This window comes from Thamnophis sirtalis, unplaced genomic scaffold, assembly GCF_051295495.1.
Source record: "Thamnophis sirtalis isolate CommonGarterSnake01/CBP01778 unplaced genomic scaffold, rThaSir2_p1.2 scaffold_6, whole genome shotgun sequence".
NCBI classification, from domain to species: domain Eukaryota; kingdom Metazoa; phylum Chordata; class Lepidosauria; order Squamata; family Natricidae; genus Thamnophis; species Thamnophis sirtalis.
Genome location: NW_028261386.1, coordinates 120,084,812 through 120,107,509, shown reverse-complemented (window position 1 = coordinate 120,107,509; position 22,698 = coordinate 120,084,812). Strand labels below are relative to the sequence as shown.

General features: G+C 35.4%; 1 protein-coding gene across 4 annotated transcripts in view; it reads right to left on the bottom strand.

Annotated features, from left to right (window-relative positions):
- The window catches only part of PHIP (PHIP subunit of CUL4-Ring ligase complex), a 78,129-nt gene extending 56,958 nt beyond the window's left edge, over positions 1-21,171 (bottom strand). For all 4 annotated transcript variants that reach the window (XM_087718835.1, XM_087718836.1, XM_087718838.1 and 1 more), the window contains exons 1-9: positions 20,898-21,171; positions 20,730-20,788; positions 20,604-20,633; positions 20,341-20,400; positions 7,987-8,137; positions 7,800-7,898; positions 2,690-2,850; positions 1,376-1,597; positions 860-960 (exon numbers count right to left, since the gene is read on the bottom strand). In XM_087718835.1, the coding sequence (XP_087574961.1) occupies positions 860-960; positions 1,376-1,597; positions 2,690-2,850; positions 7,800-7,898; positions 7,987-8,137; positions 20,341-20,400; positions 20,604-20,633; positions 20,730-20,788; positions 20,898-20,961 (947 nt within the window). In that variant the 5' untranslated portion in view covers positions 20,962-21,171. The remainder of the gene's footprint in view (positions 1-859; positions 961-1,375; positions 1,598-2,689; positions 2,851-7,799; positions 7,899-7,986; positions 8,138-20,340; positions 20,401-20,603; positions 20,634-20,729; positions 20,789-20,897) is intronic.
- Positions 21,172-22,698: the final 1,527 nt, after the last annotated feature.

The window sequence follows — 22,698 nt, the reverse complement described above, 5'->3', positions numbered from 1 at the left end:
CATAATTAGTATACATCCTGAGCAGGAATGCATACTATAAGTGTATTGCTTTGCAATTAAGATATTTCTAAAGAATGAGTGTAAACTAAACTCTATGGTCATGCAGTTGACATTCCGTTTAAACTGCACAGCATTTTCAAGAAACTGAAAAGAGTTTAAGCTAAAAATACTAATGGCTCTCCACTTAGAGTTAAGATAAATTAATGATTTCATGCACACATCCACATAGATTTCTTGGCAACATAATGGAAGTTTTTTCTAGAATATATGACTAGTCAACAGACTTATGTTTTTTTCTGACAATCTTCTTTTACAAGTATTAATCAGATCCAATTCTGATTTCATTTTCAAGAGCAAACAAGGTTAGCTAGGTGTTGCCACTTAGCAATATTGAATGGTTGGCTGAGCATCAAAAAGTTTTCAGGAGAAAGAATAGGCTATAAAATGCTTAGCATTTAATCTGCAACAGATCTATTTGATCATGCAAAGGCAGCTGATTTAAGGTGCTACATCCATACTCGACATCCTTCAAAAGTATATTTTGGATGCCGTACCTGAAGTGCTCCACAGCCCTTCAGATAATTAAGTTGCATTTGTGTTTTCCAAGGCACAGAAGTAACCAATATGACACAATAGTTGATATAATATCAACTACTAATATCAATGCATGGTCTACTGCATTTATAAATCCTAACCTTGTAATTCAGAAATTTCCCCCATTTTTCTACAGAAAAAAAGCCAATTTTGCTCTTTTTGATAAAATATTTTATCAATATTTATTGATAAAAACTTCCAGATTTTGAACAGTTTCTTCAAAATACTACATGTAATCGTACAGGAATAGAAGATATAAACTAACTTGATTTTAAGTGTGCCAGCATCCCACAACCAAAAACATATTGTGCCATCTGCACCAGTTGAAGACAAGTATCGCTTTGAGCCGCTGCACAGGGGAGAAAACTGCAAAAAAAAAAAAAAGCTGTTAGGTAATTTTTTTACTTATAATAAGCAAGGAAATGAATAATCAAGTCATTTGGAATATACTAAAGTGTCATTACCACCACTTCTATAAAAATTTAGCAGTAACCAAATGCAATGCTCTCTCCGAAAACTCTTTGCAATAGTTCTCTCTCCCATGGATAATATTTTAATGTATGACCACACATACGCTTTTCCTTCTTTCCTAGTTTCATTTTTTTCACAATAGTGGAAAAAAGTAATTCAATTATAAATTTGTCTAGACAATGCATAATACTTAATTACACTACTGTACATGAAAAAGAATACGAATTAGGTAGCATAAACTGTTTTACTTCCTTATTGGTTAACTTGCCTCCAAAATTTTAAATCTATTCATCTATTTCATCGATTTTACCTGTAGAGATGTTATAGATGCACTGTGTCCTTGTAGAACAGCCAAAGGAGCACATGTTCGTAGACACCATACTCTGATCATCTTGTCACAGCTCCCTGAAGCAATCATGGTATTCTCATAATTAACAGCCATGTCTGATATTTCGGCTGCATGTCCTCTTAAAGTAGCAAGCAAACGTCCATCATCTGTTGCCCAGATTTTCACAAGACAGTCATCAGAACCCTATAAAGAGATTAATCATCAATATGTATTTATTTATAAGGTTAGCTAGACTATGAGATCTTCCGTTAGATCCAAGGAATCCTTTAGATAAGAAAGATTACTTGAAATCCTCCCACATGTATACTGTATAGCATAATTTTAACCTCCCCAATATACTAGACTCCTTTCTCTCACTTTTGAGTGTTCAAAAGAGCACACAGATAAAGGTCTGTTTGAATTTAAGTACTTTAAATGCCTTGAAGTATTATGATTTTCTTAAATCTAATTACATGGAAATAAAAGAAAAAGTTATTTATATAACACTGACCTGCCTCATTACAGCTATTACACATGCTAAAAACTAGGGAAGAAAAATACTGTTAATTCCAAATACTGCATTAATTGTCAGAAACTCTGTCCAAGAAGGGCTGCAAATATTTTTTTCTCAGTATATTAAGGCAAAGATTTCCCATCACTACTATTATTTATACATTCTTAACAGATAAGTAGAAAGTAGCTCAGCAAAGAATAACAAATGTTTTTTTCAGACAGACAGTACATTTTAATTCTTTCACTGGAAAGCAGTACAATGTTCAATAAGAGTGTTACGTTTGTTCTTTATTGAAAATGTTGTTTACCTATCTTAATGATACCTAGTAAAAATTACAATAAAATCATCTCAAGCATTGCTCTCATTTACTGCAGAAGAAAATGCTGGCTGGAAGCATCATCAGCTGCTACTATAACCACCATCATTTACTTCAACTATCCAAAGCAAATGGTTCAAGCTTATTATATCTCTCTCCAAACAGGTATGGGAAAGAAGAATATAATATTGGTTAAGAAAAGTAAAGGAGACCCAAGGGATGCATTGAGTTTCAGAACATATTGTTTGTAAGTTCAAATTGTCAATAAAAATATTGTAATGTCTATTTCAGCCCTTTTGTTCTCAATTCCACTAATTCTCATCAATTACATTCTCCCTCTTTCTGGTGGTTTGTCAAACAAAACATTTATTTTTCTTTCATTTTATTTCTTAATTCGTACTCATCACTCTACTTCTCTTACACTGCAGAAATACATTTTTAAATATTTTAATGAATCTGCACTTACTGTGAATATCCGTCTACCAGTCCGATCAAAAGTTACACAATACACTGAAGACAAATGTCCCAGGATTCGCTTATGCATTTTCATATGCTGATACACAGCAGTTGGAATAAGGTGTTCCAGTCTGTATTTTCCATTAAGTTTTCTTGAAAAGATAGTTTCAGCTATAAAAAATATGTATATTTAGATATATATTCAAAAAGAGATATATTTGTTAAGTAATAAATAAAGATTTCAGGTGTTATTTGTATGCATAATTCATGTAAATAAATTATGTTTGTAATGAACAATTACAATAAGCACCGCAGTAGATTACGAATAAAATCTATCATAACTTCATTCTAGGAAGGCATCTTATCTCCCCCAAATCTCTGTCATTAAACATATTGTTACACAGTAATTTGTCAGAATGTAACAAATACAGGTAGTCCTCAACTTACCACCACAATTGAGCCCAAAATTTATGTTGTTAAGTGAGACATTTAAGTGAGTTTTGCCTCATTTTACAACCTTTCTTGCCACAATTGTTAAGTGAATCACTGCTAGTTGATAAGTTAGTAACCTGGTTGTTAAGTTAATCTCTGCCTCCCCATTGACTTTGCTTGTCAGAAGGTTGCAAAAGGTGATTACAACGGTCATAACTATGAGTCAGTTGCTAAGCATCTGAACTTCGATCGCATGATGATCATGGGGATGCTTCAAAGGTCATAATTGTAACTAATGGTCTTAAGTCACTTTTTTCAGTGCTGTTGTAACTTTGAACGATCACTAAATGAACTGGTGTAAGTCGAGGACTACCTATACATACCACTTCATAGGTCTCAACAATGGAAATAAACAGAAAAATTATTGCACTTCAAAAAATCACAGATCTGTCCAATATATTTCCCTTAGAGTGAAAGATGCTCAGTTATTAGCAGTCATCTGTGTAAGGAGAACTTGGGACTAGAAACAATTATCAACTTCTAAATAGACTGCAATAATGTGAAAATACCTTTGAGTATAATTCAATGAATAATGCATGTAACTAAAATGTAACAATTAAATTCTTGTTCTATTTGATCAAGTCCAAGACAACTTAAGGAAGTACTTTTGCCTATATAGATGCCTATGCTCTTTTAGACTTGAGGTTTGCAAGTAAAACCACAGCTTAATTTGGCCTGGATATGTGTGCAATTATTTCAATACAGATTGTCTGATTAAAATCTTGATTACCAGACAAGCACATAGGTAGTTTGGGGGGGAGGGGGTGGAATGGAAGAGGAGGCAAGGGATGCAGTCCCTGCTTTACCAAGGCTCAGGGCAGGAAGCAACCAAGCCTGGAATGGCTAATATAATGGCGTGTCCTCACTTAATGACTGGTGGGATTTAGTTAACAAGGAAAAGGGAGTGGATGGGATCGCCATTGCTTAGTAATTCAGTCATGTGCATCACTTAGTGGTCCCAATTAGAATTGTAATTTAAGGCCTACCTGTATGGCACTTTGATTTGTCAAATCACTAAATATTTAGTGATTATTACCAGTTTTTTCTCCTACTACTTATGATGCCATTATAATTACTGTAACTGATTGAATTTGCTCAATGGAGATAAAAAGGTTTTTTATTTATATACTTGCATGCCATATCAAGCCAAAACTCCTTGTTTAATAAACAAGCACATGTGGGCTATAGAGCCTTACCTTAAGCATTCCTGGTTAAAGCACCAAAAACAATGTTTTATATTATATCTAAGCTTATATTAAGATCATAATCTAATTTTTCTGATGGCTTCTGTAATTCTGCTTCTTTAAACATACTTCACATAATCCTGGGATAAAACAAATGAAACTATTTCTTCCGGCTTTCTTTAATTACTTATGCAAAGTTAGAAACAATTTTTCAAATACTGCCATCTGCTAATTCATATATTTTAAATCATGAATCCCAGGTTATTTCATAGTGATATATTATGATTTTTCTATATGACCAATGATAGATAGATAGATATCAACAATAATGCATAATTACTAACAAATCAAAATATTTTATTAATTATATAAGTTTTAATGTAACTCAATATATTCTTGATTGTATTAGCAAATCATCATAATCATACTTAGTTGATATCTTATCAGGACAAAGAGCAAATTCACAGCTTTTGTATTTACCAAATAAAAACTACCAAAACCAGAATAAAGCATTTCCTAGTTTTAAGCAAAGAATAGCTATTTGAAGACAAACTATTCTGATAATTTCATGAAATTATTCTTTAAAATGGTTGCGACAATTTATTATTTTGGTTGTTCAGTAGAAATAATCACCGTGCCTTTGACATGTCCCATTTGCAAAATGATCTTTTACATTTCCACTTTTCCAAACAATAGTGTCATAGATCAATGTTTATATGTTACATTATCAAATATTCTACAATTAACGTATTTGACTTCATAACTGTAATGTATTCTGTACATATCCCATATTGACATACAATATAAACTGTTGCTATATGTTACAAAAAAGCCAAATGCAGTCCAAGATTGCATTAATAGAGGAATAGAATCAAGATCACATGGAATGTTAGCAGCACTTTATAAAGCCTAGTAAAACCAGATTTATACTGGAGCTTTTTAAGAAGGGATTGGACAACCCTTTGTCTGAAATCAGTGGTGGGTTCCGGGCAGTATGATGTACCAGTGGCCGCTGGGAGCAGCGGCCACCGTACCGGAACAATGTTTCGGTGGGCCCATCCACTCACCTGCATTCGTTACCTCTTTTTTAGGGAAAAAGCGTATGGCACCTGCACAACCTCGCCAAGCCACTGGGGCTTCGCAGGGCAGTCACGTGCGCATACGTGTGCAGTGTGCGTGCCCAAGGTGGACATCTGGCCCGATCACAGCATACAGGAACCCAACACTGTCTGAAATGTTAGGGTCTCCTGCTTGAGCAGGGGTTTGAACCAGAAGATCTTCAAGGTTCCTTCCAACAATGTTATTCTGTTAATTTATTGTTAATTTCTAAAAAAATCTTAAAATATTTTTGTTCAAAATTGATTAAAATAGAATGCTCCAGTGGCACATTTATATGTTAAGAAATTTATGTCAACTATCTCAGCTAGTAATTTTAATTTTTTAAGAGCAGACAAATTTTAATTAATCCTCTATAACTCAAATTGTATAGCAAATTCTAATGTAATTAATATGCCAATTCAATGTTATTAAAACCACAAATAAATGCAGCAACAACAGCAACCAACTGTTTTCTTACTCAAGAGACTATTCAGATATAATTTAAAGTATAATTCAGAAGTCACAAACCATTATGAAGATACAATACTTTTCCCCAACTTTTTCTGCCATGTGCAAAGATAAAAAAAATCAAAATATTATAATTTTTTACAAAATGAAGTTCTGAATATCTAAGCTTAATAAATTGTGATTAGTTAAACATAGTTTAACTTCAGTTCAGCCAAGGCAGGAATACCAGTCATTGGAAGTCATTTCTGTATTAAGTAATTCTTGCAATTCAGACATAAACATGAATTCTGGTTGTTTTTTAAACCAGGAGTGAACAATCTGCTCTAAGGCATATCAAGGAAGGTTTCTCTGCAGTGTAAGAAAGCATTCTAAAGGCACAATCCTCTTTTTACCTCCCCAGTTAAAATTATTAAGGAAATTATTAACTTGTCATATCTTTCCTGATCCTTTATGGAACAGAAAAATCTTGGGATCATGAACACCAGATCTGTAAAGTTACATGAAACCATGCTCTTATATCATTAGGACATTTACTTTATTTTACTACTAGTATTTTTCCAGAGTCTTTTTTTAAATTCAGTTTATATAGTTGCCCATTGGCCAATCAGTAGAAACAATCAGCTGATTAGCCCCTTGATTTGCATCCAGAAGCACAATGAAAGCCAATGTATCGCATAGAGCAGATGGATAGCCCAAGCACACTGAGGTTTACCCTCAACTGCCCATGCCACTGCAGCTTTTGCATGTTCTTCAAGGACAACCCCATGTGCAACACTTTTGAGAAATCTACTTGGGATCAAGGCATAAGTAATCATGACAATACCTCCTGGTCCAGGAAAAAGTCCTCCTGGCCATGGTTGCCACCTACTACTCAAGCAGGAGCTATGAATCCAGGAGGCCCTCCATGTTGTGCACTGGTTCCATTTGGATTAGTGCAACCTCATCCAGAACTATGGAGGGAATATACTCAGATCTAGTGAGCCCTGAAATCTAAAATTAAATCTAAAATCTTGCTAACCCAGGTTAGACACCCAACTGAAATGTTCTAGGTACAGATAGTCCTTGTTTACTAATAGTAATTGGGACCAGAAACTAAGTTAAACTACATAGTTGTAAGGGGTGACATATCATTGCACCAACTTCTGACAGTTCCAGCAGTTTCAGTAGCTGTTAGACGAATCATGTGTAATCCCAGCATCCCAAAGTGCCATGATTGCCAATTGCAACTATTGCCAATTTCCTTATTGACTTCGCTTGTTGGAAGCTGGCAGTGAAGGGTGTAAATGGCAATCGTGTGATAATAGGATGCTGCATGTTGTAATTGTGAGCAAGATGCCAATAGCCAAATACCCAATCACAGGACATGTGATAATACTGCAATGGATGCAACTACAAAAACAATTGTAAGTGCCCCTTGTTCAACAACATCATAACTTCAAATGATTGCTGAATGAGTGGTAGTGAAATATAACCCAATTCTTATAGAGTTCGGGGAACTTCAGAATCAAGGCCTGATCCTTCCAAAACAAGAGGAAAAAATTGGTATAAACTTCATTTCAACAATCCTTCAAAAACTTTTAGCAATAATATGACAACAAAAAAACCAGAATGTTATAAAAGGCTCCCGATACCAAAATGTTTTTTGGGGGAGAGGTGTCAGAATTCTATACTGCCCAGATAGGCTTCCTAAATACATACAGAAATATCCAGTCAGTTTTGGTTGCTTAAGACTGTTTCTTAAAACCTAAAATCAGATTTAACATACACAAGTTTTTAAAGAAACCTACTGTACATAGGAGAAAGTACATGCTAAAAACTATCACCACAGATACAGTATTACATTGCCAACATTCTACAATTATGTAATAGCATTCTTACCTGTACTGGGAGGACTGCCATAATTTATTGGTGACTCTGGAGGTCTCCCACAATGCAATGCGGCAAGAGCAGAACCCTTCCACACAACATGTTTGCAGCCTATTTAAATATTAAAAAAAACAAATATAAGCATAAAAACATAGTGAAAAAGATGATCAAGCCATTTTTTTTTTTTGCATACTCATACTTTTATTTGTGCGGAGCAAAGACTGTCTTCCAGCTCCTAATAGTGTTTGAACTCCTGGGACACTTTGAGGAATTTCTTGCTCTAGAAGAGGTCCAAGTCGATGGCATATTTGCAGGAGATGATCAGGTGCCAAGTGTCTATAATATTTTACCTGTTAATAAACCAAAAATTATTTGTACAATGTTTTACTCTCACTTTTTAAAGTGAAAAAACCAAATATTTTGAAAATGAATATGTGTATTTGGTACTTAAGACATTGTTTTTACATCTTGCAGAGAGAACAATTTAAAACATCCATTTTTAAACAAACTATACACTCTCTCAGTGATTTAATCAACCCACTTTGTAGGATTGTTGTTGGGAAAATAGGAGGAGTTGTATTGAATATATTCACTGCCTTGAGTTATTTGTAAAAATAATAAAGTCAGGATACATATTAAATAAATAATTTGCTAAAAACCATTATTTTAACAGTTCAGAAATCATAACATCATTTTCATTTTAATCATTACAAAAGTAGTAACAAATATAGGATAACATTAATTGACAATATTTGTATCATTAAAAGAATGTGCATAATCTTTATAAAATGATGCACATTCATTAGCAGTCCCATTGCTTTATTACATAACAACAACTGGAGTTAAGATAGTTACTAATAATCTAATAAATTCATGGAAATTCATGAATTTTAACTACGAAGTTCCTAGTTTCTATTACACATTCCAAGTAATTACACTATATTAATGACAATCCTACATAATAAAAGGATGCTTGCGTTTCTCTAATATTTTATAAATTGTTTTCTTGAAAATAAAACTCCTTTTTCAAGATTCAGTTTAAATCCTTTTGACAATGTTCGCAAGAAATATTAAAGTGTAAGCTATAAAGGTAAATAAATTCTTATAAGACATTTTGCATGATATAATACCATAACATATTCTAATAGTTACTATTATAAGTGAATTTTCTCTTATATGAAGACATACAAATTCTATGGTTAAAACTTTGTGTTGACTAGGTAATTTCAATCAGACCCAATGTGAATAAGCAGAATTTTACTCAAACTAAATTGCAAGTTACTTCCTTTGACTCAGGAGCCCATTTGAGATTAGATTTTTGCCCTTTATAATCTAGAATAGGAAAACACTGATTTTTTTTTTTTTTTTTTAGAAAAACCTTTTATCTGAAGAAGTAAAGTACCAATAAAATTGTGGGGGATTTTCAGCAGAATGAAGTTACATTTGCTGGCTAAACTACTTCTCTACAGATTAACTATATTAAATTTCTGACAGGCAAGATATTTTAAGGAAGTCTTCATGGCTGAACAAGGTCTGTAAATCCTGCCTGATTCTGGATGCGTAACACTTATAAAAGTTTTATATATTATAAACGTGCCATATGAACAAAATTTTACATAACTAATTACAAAGGAACCAGAATTTAGACTCACTTTTATTTAAGTTCTAAACATTATTAGCAGTTAACATTTGTATTAATTGCATACTTTTTAAGATAGAATTAGACAATATCTGCTGGCATATCTACCTCTTCTGTAGAGACATATCTTCCCAAATTTCAGAAGAAAAGGAGGTAGATGATTACACTAAGGAGGTTACTAACTTGGGGTATATATATATAAGACTCAACAGCAATTAAAATGGCAGAAACGAATTTATTTAAATGTATCTATTTGAGTTGTACAATTTCCTACATAAGTGAAAGTTTAATTTACATCCATTACATTCATTCACAGTCTAGAATTCTGTGAACTGTAATGGTAGATATTATCCATTTATTCAAGGCATTACAGCAAGTCAAGGAATTGTTAAAGTAAAAAAAAATGTGCATTGTGATGTCATAAACCATGCACTACCCCTTTATGTACATGTTATGCTACAATGTAATAACAAAAAGGGTGAAATTTGTATCAATACTGGGTTCTATAGAAATACTTTTTCTCTCGTTCCCTTTGGCATCATACCAGTCGTATACATTGAGCAATATTTGGTTTGATATTCTTTTAACAAATGGCTTCCCTGAGTGAACAATTATATAAAAAAACAAATATTAAAAAATGTGTGCACATCTGCATGTCTCTTTTCCCAACAGCATTTTAGTTCTAAGGTTAATGTATTTTGAATCCAAGAAAATGCAACACTTCTTTCCAGATTAAAAAAATGTTCATTATTATTTTAATTGTCACATGGAAATGTAATTATCCAAGTGGATCAGATATCTAGTGAAGTCAGTTTACATTATAATCAGAAACTCTCTTCTCCAGAAGTGTTATGCCTTTTCTTTAAGGGCTTTTCCCTCCCAAGGGTTTGGCTGTGTTAAGCTCTCTCACACTGCAGAACTGAAGCAAAAGGGAATATCTAACAGATTATTATTATTATTTATTGCTTTTGTAATCCAATTTTCTTTAAATTTATCATTGAATTGTATGCCCAAATGACCCAATTTGATCAAACCAAATGAATATTAAGAGCAAAATAAGTAAAGCTCATTCAAAATAGCTACTTCTTTAAAACATGTTGGCTATGTTTCTATTGAAATCTGTGCAAACTACCACAAACTCATGTGCATATAAATCACATGACATATAAATAGCTTCTTTTTAGAATGCTGTACAATGAATGAAATGTAAAGAATTTGTACATTTTAAAAAAAATACAAAAATATTGATCATATGACCCATGACAATTGGGATTAGCACCATCAGATGAAGAAGAGATCGTCAAAAGACAAGCAGGCCTGGCAGCTGAAAATTTAAATTGCTGTACACAGAGGCTAACTTTGCTAATCTCAATCCAATAAAATCAAGTAAGATTTTATTACAAGTTTTCTTTACATTTTAAAAATGTAGATACAGATGTCCAAAACATAAACTAGAGATGTCTTTTGAACAGAATTTCATACTCCCAAAAATACAGCATGGAGGAAGAGTTATTCCAGCTCTTGTGGTAAAAAGCACAAAAACTGGAAAGCGAACAGATTCAGCCACAAGAAAAATGGAAATCAAGATTTGTCTGCTATGAAAACACTGGGAAAGGGAATTATTTTCTTTGGTATTCTCTATTTTTTCCACAAAAAAAGCAAATTTAGGAAAATAGTACTTTCTATTAAGTGATACATAAAAGATATAAAATGTTTATATAGTACATAACCAAAATGATATAACTAGAATTTTAACAGTACAACATCAAAAAATTCCCATACATGTTGTCAAACATTTTGGTAAAACCTCTGAATGCAAGGGCAATCGTACTAAGTATTCACAAGGGGCGGAAGAACCCAATCTTTTAAGTTTGTTCGTAGGCTTCTCTTCCCAAATGCAAACAAGCCTCAAAGCACAAGACTATGGAAGATCTCTGAAGATGCATTTGTATCTTTAAAACTGTGTATACTTTCTGTTCCACATTGTTTTGTTTTTCCTGAATTCCCTTCCTTGAAGGATTTTTCCCATAACTCAGAGTTTAAAGCAATCTACCTCTTTACTTTAAAATATTCCCTTTTCCATGTCTGAAACCAATATGAATATGCCAAGTGACCCCTAGAAGATAAATTTGATCTAATACCAATGTTCAAAAACATTGGAATCCACCATGATGCTTAAATTTCAACTCATTTCAGAAACCTTAAGCAAAACCAGGAGTGATCTCAACAAAGAAGAAAATTCACTGACAAAAGTAAATACAAGAAACCTGATAGGACTGTAAGTAGGAGCATGATGTAGGCAGCATTAGCTGGTACACACTGATGGAAAAAAATGCTAGATACTTGGGCTCAACAAACACTACTAGCACACTGATAACTTTGCATGAATGAAAACAACTTTTCATCACTCTGAAAAGGCTCAATTTCCCACAGGCCAAAATACCAACTGACTTTCCAACAGAGCCAAGTTTTGTAACTCTCTACTGAACATCCTGCCATTATTCCAACACCAAAAGACCTCTGATATGGGATACAGCTTCCTGGTTGGTGCTAAGTAAAATCTGGTATAGAATGAAAAATAATATTCGACCATAGACTTTAAAGTATCATTGGCGCACATCTGTACATCTAAGCAATTATAATCATAGCATCCATTTATCCAGCCTTTATCAAGTGCTTGAAGAAGAAAAAAGAGCACGATTGCCAGACTCAGATAAACAACAACTGTAGGATGGCAAAGATGGTGAGCCACCTCTCTGAAGGCAGAACCATCTCAAGCAATGGTAGTTTTTGAACTAAATATCGATGGAAAAGTAACAACAGATATAGATAGCTATTCTCAACTCATCTCAGGTCTCTTTTACACATATCAATCAAAGAGTTTTTTTTTCACTTATTCACTTTTTTAAGTCAGACTGCCAAGTGGGAAGAGATAGGAATGACCCTTATTGATGTGGTATATAAAAGTATAGAAGGAAATACTACAAATCCTCCAAAATGCTGCCATGAGGAGGCGGGTTAAAAAGCACACATACAGACGCACATTCCACTGACTCTTTACTGAAAGCTAGTTTTTGCTCTGCCATACATGAAAATCCAATCTTTGCTATTATGACTTCAAACCCAAAACAAGCCTTCAATTATTTCTTCTGCTAGTTTAAGATGACAAGAATACTGCAGGATTCTAACCATCTGTAACACATTACATTTTTCAAGAATATGAAACATCAACTTTTCTTCTTATCATGTAAACTACAAAACAAACTGCTTTCAAAACTTAAAATATAGCACATTTACTTGTTTTCTCTCTTTTCCTTATCTTTTCTATTCTGCCATGTCATTTGGAGTAAATATTTTCTTTAGAACAGGAATACCATAAATTAGACAAATTCAAATAAATCACTTAGGCATTTCTGCATCCTCTTCTTGAACTTCAAAAGAGTGACTAAAAGGGAAATCTGTGTTAACCTAATACACTCCCAACATAAAAGCAGCTGGACTTATTAATCTCAATGAGAGTTATTGTAGAGCATGCACATATACATTTGTTTCTGTATAGACAAAATTAATTGACCCATGAGGAGTCAGTTAATTTTCTTAATGGGATTTCTCACTGACTATTTTGATCTATATCCATACATTCAATAAATATTATTTTTATTTCAGATACATATTGGTGCTAAACATGTATACACACACACACACACACACACACATACACACACGATAAGCTGTAAGCTGGTAGGCAAGCCATACTCACATATTAGAATTAACTTTGAAGAGAAATGGATTGGGGGGGGAGTGAAATTGGGACTGCTATATAGTACAGGAATAATCTACACTATCTACTTAGTAATAAATTGCTTAATAAGGCTGAATTCCAGTACAGTACTCTTTGATTTACAACAGTTCATTTAGTGGACCAGTCAAAGTTACAACAGCATTGAAAAAAGTTATTTATGACCATTTTACACTTAAACCATTGCAGCATCTCCATGGTCATTTGATCAAATTTCAGATGCCAACTGACAATTGATTCATATTTATATGACAGTTGCAGTATCCCGGGGTCATGTGATCACCTTTTATGATCTTCTGACAAGCAGATAATATGGAAGCTATGTTCACTTAACCATCTCATTACTAATTTAGCAACAGCAATGATTCACTTAATAATTGTGGCAAGAAAGGTCATAAAATGGGGTAAAATTCACTTAGCAATAGAAATTTTGGGTTCAACAGCAGTCGTAAGACAAGTTGTACTACTTATACTGTAATAAGAAACACATCTACATAGTGTTTCTTCAGGTCAAGATAATGAAAACTATTTTCAATATTCAAAATATGCAATTTAAGAGTCAGCTGTTGACCATTGGCATTTTCTATTGAGCCATACTCTTCTTAGAACATGCCATAAGTTTTCATTAGAAAAATATTTTTGTTTTCTATACTAATTCTTTCTTCCCAAACATAACCATGTAGCAAGAGAGGCCAGAAGAAAAAAGTTGGTCCCAGGCCAGCAGAAATTTATGCGTTAACTCTACATACTTTTTTCACACTGTCACATCTATTCCCATCTTTCCCTAGCTATAGTCTCCATTCCTGATGTATATGTATATTGTGTATGTGAATGTATATGTATGCACACAAACCCAGACACATATACATTTGTTATTTACATACATTAACTCTAATATGTATTTTATACGCCTTATTTAATTCCTCTTCACTCATTGAAGCCCAGGCATGCCAAAAGGCTGTCCTAAAGTAGGATTTTTTTAAAAAAAAAAAGAAGGGGGGGGACTTTTTAAATAATGCAACCATCCATGACCATAGCATGCTATGGCTGTACTAACAGAACTTCTGTTGTACATGGGAGAAGGGTGCTGCTCCTTTCAGTCATCCCTGCTCAACTCTCCTAGATGAAGCAAATTGTAACTTCTAGGCCTCAGTAGTGATTATGGCGCTTCATTACACCCCACCTCACCCATTACACTGCTGGATATTTTTCCAAAGTCAAGCTAATGACTGTTCTGTTAGACATTGAGAAAAAGTGGGATGAGCTCCTACCAGACTCACAAAGAAGTAAAATTAAAGGGTGTCCATCCATGATTTAAAGATAATCAAATATTTTAATGTATATCTGAAATTTTAACACACATCTCCAAGAAATAAAAAAGGACTAGATTACTTAAATAAACCACTATTGCACAAATTTAAATATACAAATTTACAAACCATGGTAGCTGGTTTCATACACTCAAATAAATGTCAGAATTAGTGTCAAATCCTACAGTTGTCACGACCAAAATAGCAGGAACTACTGTGTCAATATAGGGTAAAATAGAATTTTAGAAACTGAAAAAGGAATTTCACACTTACATTCATAACGAGTTATGTTTATTCCAGACTTCTTTCTACCTGGGCTACATAGTTTATGAAATAAGCTGCCAATGACCATCTCTTTATTTTTGACCAATTCCTTCCCTGACTTTCCCCAATCTCTCATAGTTAATATGATTTGTGAGTTACTGAATTAATTATCCCTTAAGTTTTAGCTATTGGACATTCCATAGTAAAGCAAAATACTATGTCGGAGAAGGTTCCCATCATTTTCTCAAGATGGTTTCTGCCATATTGAGGGTCCTTCCAAGCATATGAAAGGATTTTTAAAATCTTCTATTATGACAATAATACTTTTTTATTTTTTAGATTTTTTTAATCTTCTACCAAGATTCAGGGAAGCTTAATAATAAAATCAGATAAGGGTCCTTTAAACAATCCAGCCACATCCTCCAGAGGAAGTGGAAGTATAAACTGCAGATTATGGCCCAACATATAATCCAACTGAGATTATTTTTGCATTGAAACAATGTCTCATTATATGATAGAAATTCAGTGAACTACAAGTTTTGCCCTTAGTTATATTTTCAGCTATCCTCAGCTTAGCTTGCCAGTCTTAATTTTTTTCTTGCCCAGGTCCTATCTATTTAGCATTTCACCTAATTAGGGTCTCTACTAGGATCAGATTTTCCCTACATAAATCCAAATTGTCAGATGCTGTTGGATTTCCTTGCAAAGCAGGATTGTGAATATGTAAATAGCTAGCTGATCTGAAGAAATGCTATGGATATGCCATTTGTTCATATTTTGTTCACAATAAGGGGGACATAATGAAACGTTCTAGTGTGAATTTGGTCCAATATGTTCTTTCTATTGCACAAACTCCAGACCAAAGGATTAAGTTTTCCTTTCTGGCCAGCTCAACTACCTGTTGTCCATGTCTATTCCCAAAATTTGGCAACTAATATACAAGATCTGAGATGCACTTTGAAAACTTTTTTTTCCTCAGGAAACATAATCAAGAGGTCCAAATTATAAATGTAAGCTGATGGTTTGGATTTCATTTATCAATTGCTGTTATAATAAGCAAGAATAGTTGTAGACTGTGAATCATTTAAGAAAAATGAAATCATGATGCATGCATAGTATTAAATCACATTTTACAAGAAATTGGCTCTAAATAATGTGAGCATGTGCAAGATTGTACTTATTCTATATTTACCTTTTAAGTTATAAAAAAGTTGCTAGCTATTCAAAAAGTTCTAAGTCAAGAATTGAAGCTAAATATCTGTAAAGCCAAATCTACTCACGGAACCAGACAGAATAATTATTTCTTCCTTACATACACTCTCAAAATATGGCGAAAATGATCTCTTGAAACCTCAAACTTTAAGTGTCCAGGGAGTTACATTTAAATTAATATTGTACTTCCACTGACTGGCAGATAAAAAGTATTCTTAGCAATATTTCACAGTAGCAGTATTTTATTCATTTAGAATAAGTAAATTACTCTCCATATCACAATTTCCTTTTATTACAATGTAACATATCTGTAAAGAATTTAACAGCAGTGAACACTACATAAAAAGTAACAAGCCTCCAATTCACAAACATACAGACCTAATCTGGTGTCTATGGGCAATACTGCATCTCTGTACTTCCCCCTAGGTTCTAATAGAGTTCCTGAACCATTTCTTTTTTCTTGAAATTAAAATAACTAGGCAGTAATTGGAATACATCAAAGTGAAGCTCAAGTCTAAAGCTGTTTACTTCCAACCATGCTACCAGATCCCACATGGAGCCTCAAACTATTTTAGAATATAAAAAAGGTAGGTGAATATGAACAAGCCTTTTGCTTTAAAATGCACATAGACAACAAAACACACTGGGAAATACTAGGAAATATTTTGAAAGCTTAAAAATGATGCATAGGGGGAGACCATGTCTATGCAGTCATGTTTGGTTTTAGTGGTAGTACGTATTTTGCCTCACTGTGTTTTTCAGATTATCAACAATGTACTTTCTGTAAAATGGATTTTCCACTAGGCTTTATATACTCTGATTTTTAGCTTTCACACCTAAGCTCTCTTCATACTTTTTGTCTTTATTAACTTTGATAACAGTTCCTAAAAGCTTATTTTACATTAGTTTCATTTTCACCACTTTAAAGTACCCAGTCTTAAGAAAGAATACATATTTCCTGCCTACAGAAGAAAACTATCAATATTTAATGTAGATGTTGCATTAAAACCATGCAACTGTTTATCTAACACTTCAAGACAAGTACTTCAGTGCATGTGGAATTTTTCCAACGCTTCAAAAAGAAAGAAAGAAAAAAAAAAGGACTGTTTTGGATTGGTATGTTATATAATCCCTTCTGAATTTCAGCCTCTACAATGGTGACATACGAAGACCTGTAGAACTATGGAAAGTATGTATGTCACCTTGAACTTTTGGAAAAAGGTGGAATGCACACACACATTGCTGCTTTTTAAAAAAAGTAACATGTCCTGGAGGGGGTGATCATACCAAGTTTGAAAGACAAAGAAGAGAAAAATGGGTGTCCAAATCCTCTAAAAAATTAGAATACTTTCAGCATTTGAATAATTTTAAGGGACAAAACTACTACATAACATAAAAACACTATACCATGATCTACAAATTATAGTGGCTGAATTCGACAACATATCAACCCAGATAACTCGTATTATTGCTCAGCAGGTCATGTGAACCAGATCACTAAGCTAAAAAATTAAGTAAAACATTCAGATCTATGAGAAGATGAACATCTATTAACAATGTATACTTTAATTCTGCAGATTTCTATAATTTTGGAGCTATAATAATAAAAACAGCTGTCCTAATATTCTAAACGTTCCACTGACTTAACTTGGAACTGATAACTGGTTCTTATCAATATTTTAAGTAGCATGCTAAGATTTATGGTTTTCTGCAACATGATTCCTTTGTAATATGATCAATAAAATACTTATAAATGTGAAAAGAAATTAATAGATGTAACACAGCACTATTCTTTTAACTTTTCTAAAGTTTGCTAGTAAAGCTGAGTATTACTGCCCAAGAATACATTAATTCATTTGTGACAATCCAAACACCAATTAAGATGTTGGCTAAACTGAAATAATCTGTTTAAAAAGCAATATATGCTCTTTCGTTTGATTTTTATAGTCAGAACTATGCTATTTATATAAGAAAGATCATAATACTGCTGTTCAACTGAAATAAACTTTTAACATGAACTGCACAATTTAGCACTAAGTTAAATCAATGATAAATTATAACATTTATATAAGAATAGAGATTGATGTCTCAAAAATGCATAAAAATGTTCAATGATTAAAACCACTTTTAGTAGCATTTATTTATAAGATGCATTTTTAAAAAATCAAAAGATAAATCTTCTATGTACAACTTCTGACCTAAATATATTACTTTAGTTACAGATTTTGTTCTAACAATTCTTAATAAATTAAGTTTTAAATAACCATTAAAATATGCTCTGCAATCAGCTTGGCTAAGCGAACTAGACTGAAGTGATACAATTCCTAAATAAAATTAAAATGTATCTTTTACTAAATAAGCACCTTATTGATCACTGATTTCTGAAATTGAAGCAGGTAACCAGCAACGAAATATTGCTTTAAAAATGTAAGCAGCTGTACATAAATTTTACCTTGCATTTATCTTCTCGCTTTCCTTTTTACAGTACTTATGTACTCTATTCAAGTCGTAGTATCACTAGGCAATATATTTCAAAAACTACCTCTTCTAAATGTGTGAAATTGTACAACCCTTAAAATTAGACCAATATATGAAAAGTCATGTAGTTTAACTTCATACTTAAGTTTAGATGTAATATAAAATAAACCCAATCCCTTAATCTTTACCAATTTTTAGCAAGCAGTTCATGTTCTACAAATATTTTCTACCAACAATGCCCAAACTTAGTTCATAGGAAACTACTTTGTCACAAACAATAAATTAAAAGCTTTTGTGAGAAGGATGCCCAATTGGAAAGAAGGCCCTTTAAACTATAATTTTCTGCTTTGCCATATATTCTACAATCAGCCTTTACTACCACAAAATTCATGTGAATATTATTAAATTACCTAAAGGTATTGGCTTCAGAAACATTGTATCTGTCTTCAAAAGTGCCAGATCATTATATCTCTATGTGAGCTTATACTCAGGCGACTTTCTTCCAATTGTCAGACAAGGACATTATAATGAATCAGAGGGAGGATGGAGGAAGAAACTGAATCTAGTCAGGCTAGTGGCTTTTAACAGTATGTCCCATGAGAGAATTCTTCCACAATTCGCTGTCCAACATATACCAAAAAAAACTAAAGGCATTGGTATACTCATATGAAAAAGAATCAAGCAAAATTTGTCTCTTTCTTGATTCTTGAAAGAAGTCTAGATCCAATCCATTGCTTGTCTATATATGATAAAATAAAATTTATTTGGCTAAAAATGTGACATATGACTAATTATAATTCAAGGGGGAAAGTGCTAAGAAATCCATAATCAGATTTCCCTGCCTGCTCTACAAGTGAATGAGATATTTTGCTTTTATCCTTTTGCTTTTCCCCTTCATTTAAAATCAAACTCCTGACATTTCTGCTGCACAGGGGGTAAAGAGAAATACATTCTGTATGCCAGTAAAAACTTCCTTGAAATATCCAAAAAAATCCCCCTCAAAACTATCCCAAACAATAGTCTAACACAGATCCATAAGTTTTCTAGTTTAGTTCCATAGATATTCCTTCCTGAATGTGGAACAAAAAAATGTCTCTAATCAAAAACGGACAAATAGAACCATAAACCGATCAATTGTGCATACTGAAAACTAAACAACACAACATACTGTGTCTCAAAACAACACAACAGTTCACGTGTTTGTTTTTGTCAAACCGATATCAGTTTAAGAACAACATTCTGCCCCCCACCAAATTCAGACAGAAATTGTTGGCTGTGCGATCATAATTTAAACATTATCCGCCAGGGTTAAACAAGCAGTTTTTCTTCCAGCTTGTTTTGCTTTGTTTCTCAGCAAAATAAGAAATGGAAAACAGAGATTTCGTCTATAAAGACTGCTTATAGTTCCTCAATAATTGCACAGCCCTATTGTGTTATGTGGAATAGGACTGCATACAAGAGAGCGCTCCTACAGGCCCCGTTGGCTCACACAAGCTCTGCCTCGTTCGCTCCTCCCCTCCCGCCTCCTGCTCTCCCTGCACAACATCCATGACGTACCTTTATTTCTAGCATAGTGACTCTACGGCTCTCTCGCATTAGTAGGATTATTATTATTTACCCTAACTGCAGGACCCCAGACAGATGACTCCAGAGACAACACCTGCCCGACTTAACAAAACAAACTCGCCTGTTCTCGGGCAGAAAGCAGGAGTTTAAAAAAAAAAATTGCCCTTATTTTTTTTTTTAAAGTTGTTAAAAAAAAAATTGCGGGAAATTCAATTTTTAAAGGGCTGCTTGCAAACTTTCCCCAGCACATCACACCGAAACACGCCGCCTGGCCGCTTCTCTTACTAGGCTCTCGTAGCTCCTGGGATGCTCCTTTCCAGTCCAGTCCGTGCGCTTGGGCAGCAGCTGGGGAGGGGAAAAAAGATATCGCCGGTCACTAAAAGGGACCCCCTTCCTTGCTCTCCTCCCCCCCCGCCCAGAAAGCAGCCCCCGGAGCGCTCGCCCGCCCCCCGGCGAGGGGGGGAGGAGGCGAGGCCGCCGCAGCCGCTGGCACTCCGGCAAGCGGGCGGGCAAGGGAAGCAACGCGGGGAAGGCGCCGCACCACTTACCTCCTTCTCGGCGACTTCTCGGATCAGGACCTGGAGGAGCAACAAAAAAAGAGGGGAAGAGGGTCAGGGGGCAGCGCGGGGGAAGGAGCCATATTCCCAGGCCCGGCCCCGGAGGCGATTCCTTACCTGCGCGGCTTGCTGGCAGGGTCCGTCCTCGAGAAAGCGAGCGATGAGGAAATAGAGCTCTGCAGCGGGGAGGGGGAGAAGGGGGGGAAAACACACACACAGCGTGAAAGCCCGGGCGAGGCGAGGCGGCCTGTAAGGCGGCAGTCCCGGCCCGGCTACCCCACTTACCCGCTCGCAGCTCCGCCGAGTGCCTGCCGCCGCCGCCGCTGCTGGAGCCGCCGTCCCCGGACATGGCGAGCGGAGGAGCCCGGCTCTCTCAGGCCGAGCTCCTCGGCGATGGGGCCCTGCAGCTGAAAAGCACGCTCCCCCAGTGGCTGTCACGGTTTCTTCAGCAGCAACGAGAGTCGGAGCTCCACCATTCGAGCCCCGGGCAGGAGGAGGAGGAAACAACAACTCGCAGCAAAACCCGCCGCCGCCGCTGCTGCTGCTCCTGACCGTTTGCCTCAGCGCCAGCGAGCGCGATCCTTCCGCCGCGACAAAGAGTCCCGGCCCCCTCCCTCAGGGCGCGCACACCCCCTTGGCCGCGAACCCCTGGCCCGCCTCGCCTTCCACCTCCCAGCCGCCCTCCCAAGGGGCTCGGGTGCCGGTCCTCGGCGTGCTGGGGCAGGCGAGAAGGACGAGGGGGGGGTGCCGGCTCCAAAACCGGAGGGAAGAAGAAGATGTCGGAGCAGCAGAGGCGGGGTGGAGGGTGGGCGGGTAAAGCTCGCTCGGCAGAAAGCGCTTTCTCTGTGAAGAGCTGGGAGGCCTCGGCGGAGGGATACCTCGCGCGAGAGGGGGAGGGGAAGAGGCCCGTTGGCGGTGGTGGCGCTGGAAGTTGCTTAGTTTCAATGTAGCCGAAATAGGAACCAAATGAGGCAAAAATGCCCCCAGGGATCGTAGGCCTCACTGGGTGAGGCGGGCATGAGGAGCTCCACTTAGCCCTCGTTATCAGGGGCCTTTTGAAAAGAGGGAGGGAGGAAGGTTGAGCAGAGTCCTGCCAGGCGCTCTTGCTTTCATGGCCCTCCTTGCCGCCTTTATATGGTACAGCTTTCCATCTGCTTGTAAGTTACCATGTCATGTATAAATATATACATATATATGTATATAGTTATATGTATATATTCCTGTGTGAGTGTTCCTCAGTATGAATGGGAGAATCGGGGTGAGTGACAAAATAAAATGTCTAGTTTTGCTAAGCGTTTTCTCTGTAAATAGTCCTTTGTTGTTGTTGTTTTTCTCTCTCTGGTTGAGATGATGAATAAATATCCTGTTGTTATCAGTTGTGCTTAATTTTAGCTTCAATATTCTTCCTAGTCGCTGCCAGTTTAGTAATGGGAGATGGTGGGCTCTCCCCCCCATTTTGTACAAACAATACAGTTTTATGAAAATGAATACATTGAGAAGAATGGAATGAGATGCAAGTATGGTTGGATTTGAGGTGAGGTAATTTACAGCTGGATCAATAACAAACAGAAGCGTTAGGCAAGCTTAATAGTCACATTTCCTTTTTGTCTTTCATGCAATGAATGGACTTAAATCTGCCAAAAATGACCCGTTCTGTTTCATTGTAAAGAGCAGGTTTATGTTCTGCCAAAACCATACCGGTACCTATTGATTGTGTGAAGAATCAATGACTGGAGATTGAAAATAATATATACTTGTGTATGTATTCTGCCTGCAATAAGAATGATACGTAGCCATTGGAATAATTGGGTTACTTTAGTTATAGGCCAATTACACATACATTTTGATACTTAACAGTAAAACTAAGCTAAAATGTTCTTTTTTCCTTACTAGAAAAGTGTTTAACTGATGCAAGCCAAATAGCATTTAATTAATAACCAGTTATAGTGTTGCAGCCTGTTTGCGATGATTTAAAATGAAGTTATAGATCAAGTTACTCAGAACTGGGCCCACAAAAGGAAACAGTTACTACATAAATGCTTGTTTTAGCATAAAACTGTTGCTTTAAGAGGAATTATAGCAATAA